This window comes from Myotis davidii, unplaced genomic scaffold (genome assembly GCF_000327345.1).
Source record: "Myotis davidii unplaced genomic scaffold, ASM32734v1 scaffold871, whole genome shotgun sequence".
NCBI lineage: Eukaryota > Metazoa > Chordata > Mammalia > Chiroptera > Vespertilionidae > Myotis > Myotis davidii.
The window spans coordinates 102,232-108,231 of NW_006283015.1; the positions used below are offsets into that span (position 1 = coordinate 102,232).

At 32.5% G+C, this 6,000-nt stretch overlaps 1 protein-coding gene across 3 annotated transcripts in view; it reads left to right on the top strand.

The window, feature by feature from the left end:
- EXOC2 (exocyst complex component 2) overlaps positions 1 to 6,000 on the top strand; it is a 152,910-nt gene that overhangs the window by 90,386 nt on the left and 56,524 nt on the right. For all 3 annotated transcript variants that reach the window (XM_015562069.1, XM_015562073.1, XM_015562076.1), the window contains exon 11: positions 3,703 to 3,828. In XM_015562069.1, coding sequence (XP_015417555.1) covers positions 3,703 to 3,828 — 126 coding nt within the window. The remainder of the gene's footprint in view (positions 1 to 3,702; positions 3,829 to 6,000) is intronic.

A 6,000-nucleotide genomic window follows, 5' to 3' on the forward strand; every position in this document is an offset into this window, starting at 1 on the left:
TTGGAATATCTAACCTGTAAGATTCACAATGAAATTGTAAAATTCAGATAAAGGTTTCACTGTTATTTTTTTGTTGCCTTTAATATTTTCTTGATGTGCTTTACTTTTAAGAATAAATTTTTCCATATGTCCTCTGTGTAGAGGCAGATTTTTTATACATTTAGAAGATACCACTAATCAGTGTCCTAAATTGTGGCAATAGTGAGCAGAATAAGCATATTTTGTTCTCAGTGGTGATTTAAAGTTTCAGAATTAAACTTCATATAATAGAATCAGAATTTTATAACTAAGAAGATACTTTAAAATATGCATGGTTTCAAGCCCTGATTTTTACAGGTGATAAAGCACAGGCCTATTATGACTCCTTAAGCTAGCTGCAAAGCCCCATACAAGTTGCATAGGCATGAGAATCTTGGGCAGAATTAAACCCTGCCCTAAGTTTCAAATATAGGGAACAATTAATGGTTAGTATTAGCACAAATGAAAGCAGAGAGGCTGTAATCCCATTTAGTAAAAGGCTTTTAAAAATGTTTCATCTAGGAAAAACATTATAGGAACATTTCATTTCTAGAGAAAATTTACTGTCAAGAAAATAATGATTTCTCATAACTCATTAACGCAGTATTAAGCTTGCAAAAGACAAAGTCAGTTGCAGTTTTACAAATACTTTAGTCTCTGTCACCTACAAAATGTCCCATTGCAAGCTAATATTGTAATGAAAAAACTGAAGTGTGTGTGTACAGTTGAATACTGTCCTCAGCTGGATCTCAAGGTCTTCAGGGAAAATATACTGAGTAATAATGTTTTCAGTTGCACATGATCTGCATATAAATCAGAGCATGACATATGAAACTTCATAATTATTCTCCTTTATAACCACATGTTTTGTATAAATATATATATTCTCTTAAACACATCAGTAGATATTGCTATGATATTGTGAGGTTAAACAGTCAAAAGAAAAGAAAATGATTTATTGTAAGATATTTTAAAACCTTTTGCTGATTTTATTACAGAAAATGTTCATCTTTTTTTGTTCTTTTTAGTAATGCTCATCAAAACCACTTCATATTTGTTCAGTCTTTTGTGGGGTAGAAATTTAAAAGAAATCTCAGAAGCCTCAAAGTTTTTTTATATACTTGCTTTCTGACTACTGAAATTTAAAATGTTTTCATTAATTTTCTCTTCAAAAGATAATTCTGTTAATTTCCTGTAAAACAACTCATCGTAAGACCTTTATTTTTGACAGTAAGAAGATGCAAAATGGTACAGAGTAGAACACATTTCTGAGTTAATGCCCACTGTTTGGTGTGCTGGGTGGGTGTGTATTTGTGTGCAGTGCTGAAGCGCTCTCTTCTGGTCTCTCAGCAGAAACACATCTTGCAGATGTGTTCCAGATGTTCGTTAGTTCTCAGGGTAGACTGCTGTTCTAGCTTCCTGCTGCTATGACATACTTGCTGGTAATTCAACATCACCAATTAATAAATTAGTTCATGTTATCTTTCTTTTCCTGATATCATAGAAAATTATGCTATGGTTTCTAATAGAAGAAAAGCATATTCTTAATACAGGGAAAGATAAATCAGTCTCTAACAGTTTAAGAATTCTAGTTACTTAAATTCAGCTATATAAATAACCTTAATCTTAAACCATTTAAATTAAACTTGTAAATACATCAATTATATAGTAAACCTTTTCTGAGGATTTACTTGAACAATGATAATTGTATTTTTTATAAGAATGGTATATAGTGTACTTTTAGGAAACTAGGAAGTCTTTTCCTTTTTAATAAGAAATTTAAAGTCCTGAAACCTTCAAGAGTAACATTGTAACTTTTTAAATTAAAGCACTCTTCTTGCACCTTTTAATATGCATTTTTTATTCTATAAATTTTTATATAAATGTTTAATGTGATACTAAGTTCAATCCCCTTTATACTTTGAGGGTGTTTCAGAAAATTGATATTTTGATATTAACTTCCTGAATTCTACTATGTGGTGTCTATATGATTTCTTCTTTAATGTAGAAAGTATCAGTTACTAAAAAATAGTATTTTTTTCTTGTTTGTATTTTTTAACTCTAAATTACATTAATTTTGTTTTCTTAATATTAAATTATACAAGTCTTCTTGTATTAGATATGTTTACCAAAGTAGAAATGTATATAAATAAAGCATTTATCACAGAGTTGAAACACAATAGGTGTTCAATAAATTTCTGTTTCTATAAAACCTATCTGGTAAAATTTGTGAGGATAGTACTGTATTGTATTGTATTGTAATTTCACATTGTATCATGTTAAGTGGCTCATGATAGGAGGAGCCCATGAAACAGTACACTTTTTACTGTATATTATTTATTTATTGCTTTTTTTCCTGCCTCCACCAGACTTTAAATAAGTTGAGAGCAGAAGCCTGTCTTTTTATTCATTATCTTATCCCCAGGGTCTGTATAGTTCCTGGCACATAGGAAATGTCTAATATATAACTGCACAGTGTTATTGAATAGCTAACATTACCAGTGGCATAAAATTATTTTGTAAATGTGTTTTATCTTTTACACCTGAAAACAAATCTGTAAGCTTTCAGTATTAACTTATAAAATAAGATAGGGTTTTTATTTGACTAATTTAGTATCAGTCACTCAGTACATAATGAGGGAGTTATTGCAGAAGGTCCAGTGACTGGACAGAGATAAAATATTTAATCCTTATCCCTAAGAAGATGGCAATGCTTCATGCAATAGCATTTTAAAGGAAAAGGAATGAGTAAGTCTTTTTAGGTAGAGAGGATAGAAAATAAGGCAGAAAAATGTGGAATGCATTTTCATAGGCAGAATATTTAAGAGTCCTATGCATGGTAAATACTCTGTAAGTGTTTAGTGAATTCAGCTTGTTTTGAAGATGCTCAGCCAAAGAGCTCAGAGTGGGGGGGCTCATAGGCACCTTTACGTACATACTGAAAGGCAAATTTTAGCATTTCAACTGAATGTCTTACTAACATATTTACCAACATGGGATTCCAATCCTAATAACTCTTGATACCCAATTTAGAAAAAAATATTTCCTGGTTTCTAGGATAATTTGGTATGGGATTCTGGGGATATTTTGGAATATTCCCGGACAATAAAGATAATTTCTTGACAATAATGACATGTTAGGCTTCTGGAATATTAGCAGTGTGGGGTGAAAAGGATCAAAACTAGCTTGGCTGCCATCAGGAATATAAACAAGGAAGCAAATTCCACATCCCAAAGAAAGAAAGAAATGGGATTAGGGCATTTAAATTTATGAAAGAAGCCAAAGATTTGTGCTATAAATCTGTTCCAATTAAAAGTCAGACCTCTGTGACTTCCAAGTGCCAAGTCGTTTTTCAAAAAGTGATTTCTCATGCTGATGTTAATGTTCCTAGAACATCTCTCTCCCCAGTTTTACTGAACATTCACTCTAAAATGATATATAAGTTTCACTCCATGATTTGTTACATTTCTCTGTCAAGCCAAAGTAATGGATTGGATCCTCCCAGTCTATCATGGTGAGAATGATTTTAAAAAGCTACTTGGAGGAGATTTTTTTATTTTACTTAGTAAATCCTTTATTTAAAAGAGTGAAAAAGTGAGCAAGAAATAACTCAGAGAAGCAGTTCTTTAAACCAACTAAATATGAACACATAGAACCTATAGGACTGTTCCCTCTCCCTTCCAGGTACCGCAGGCCTGCACAGTCCCATGGTGGATCTGGATAGCGATGTTCGCCCCTCAGTGTTGGCCCACCTTAGTCAGACAGCATCACTGAAGCGGGGCAGCAGCTTTCAGTCTGGTCGAGATGACAGTAAGTATATCTCTCTATGCCCACTTTGCCTTTTAAATCCCTACTTGTTTAATTTAAAACATTTTCTCTTGGAAATTTCCATAACTAGTTCTGTTACTACTGCTAAATATTATCAACTGTTGTCTCTTCTACTTATTAAGTAACTACCCAGTAATTACATTGTACATTAAATACATGCCATTTGATTTCTTAGTAAGTCTTTGGCCACAGGTCAGTATTTATTCAACATATTTAGTTAAAAGTATAGTTTTATATTTTCTGTGGTTTAATTTTTTAAAATATGCCACAGAAAAAATTCTGTCAGAATTTCAAGATTAATTTTGCAACAAAAGTAATTTCTGTTGTCATTACAGAGAAAGACATATTTTCAATGAATTTTAAACTTTTGTTTGGGAAGGACTTATTATTAATCATAAATTATTTGCTATTTTTTTCATAAGATAAGGTATCTCAAATTATAACCATGTTACCTTTTTTAATTTTGTAATGTTGATATTTACCTATTGTTTACTTATATAAAATACATTGATTATAATGTAGTGGTGTGCCAATTAGATGCTGTTAATCACTGGTATTTCTAACCTCAATAATAGAAATAAAATAATCCAAATAGAATAATAAAAATACCTTCCTTTATATTAAATTCAAATGCCTCTAAAATTTATTTGGAAGTATTTCATATTATTCTTACAAGTATTGAAGTAGGGAATTTTTTTAACATTTCATTAATAAATTTAAATAAATGGCCATTATAAGAACACCTTAAAATTAGATGATTCACTTACACTAAATGAAGGGCTTCTATTTGATATTCATTCTTCTTATCCTGTGTGCATTCTCCACCCTGTGCACCAAACAATTGGAGAAGAGAACTGTTTGCTTTTGCCTGCTGTGCTATAATGTGGCCCTGTAAACATGTAGACCTAGAGCCTGACCTTGGAGTGCAGCCCACCAGTTTTTAAAAAAAAATCCTTCCTTTTCATGTCTACACACTTTACCTCACTCCTTCTCTGTTAATGTCATTCACACCACCAGTTGATATACTAACAGGCTTAAATAAATTAGAAATTATACTTGAGACTGACTATAATGAATTACATCACCTTGAACAGTTCAAATTTATCCTGCCTGGGTTTTGTCAAGCTTCTTGGATCTATTTTATCAAATCCTGGAAATTTTTGTCAAATTTTAAAAAATTTTGGTTGTAATTTTCTCAAATGTTTTTCTGTCTGCTTCCTTTTCTGCAACTCCAGTTATGTGTATGTTAGGACAGTAGATTACCTTATAGATCACTCAGGCTCTGTCCCTCACTCCCCATCTGTGTTTCTTTAGTGTCAGTTGCTAAGCTTTCAACTACTTTAATCTTTTATCTGCAGTGTCTTAACCTAAAAAATGTCACATACTGTATTTTTCATCTCTAGAAGTTCCATTTGGTTCTTTTAACTATCTTCCCTTTCATTATTTTCATTTATTATTTTAACATTGCCATTACTGGATGATTCTGTCATCTCCACTATTTCTGGATCTGTTACTATTGAGTAGTTTTTCTTCTGGTTTCTGGTTGTGGTTCACATTTCCTTGCCTTTCGGCATGGCTAATCATTTCAGTTTTTTTATTGTTTCCCAGACTCTGTGACTATCCAATGTTGAGTGTCAGGGTTTTGTTGCCTTGCTTTAAAGAATGCTGGACTTGGTTTTACCAGTTGCTTACAGTAAGTTTGACCTATTCAAGGCCTGCGTAAGTTGCTAGAGCAAGTCTAGAGTTACCTTCATTCTAGGGAAACTTCAGCTCTACTACTGAGGTATGATCTCTTGGATCGCCACTGAATGAGCCAAGTAATTAATGAGGATTGTTCCTTCAGGCTAAGAGCTCTGGGAATCTTGATCTTACACTATGTATGCATGACCTAATAACTCAATAAAGACTTAAGATGACTCTTATGCAGATTTTTGGAGCTTGGTTTTGCTACTTTGCATAATTCTCCCCTGCATTTCCCATTCACCTCCTTGAAATTCATCTTTCTAACTCAGAAAGGCCACTGAGCTTTGTTTAGGTTACTCCTCCCTTTACCTTGTCTAGAAATTGCCTGCAGGCAGAAAATCAAGGCAAATGTGGACTCACCACCCGTTTCCCTTTTCTGTTGTTCAGTGTCTCAAAACAGTTGTTTATAAA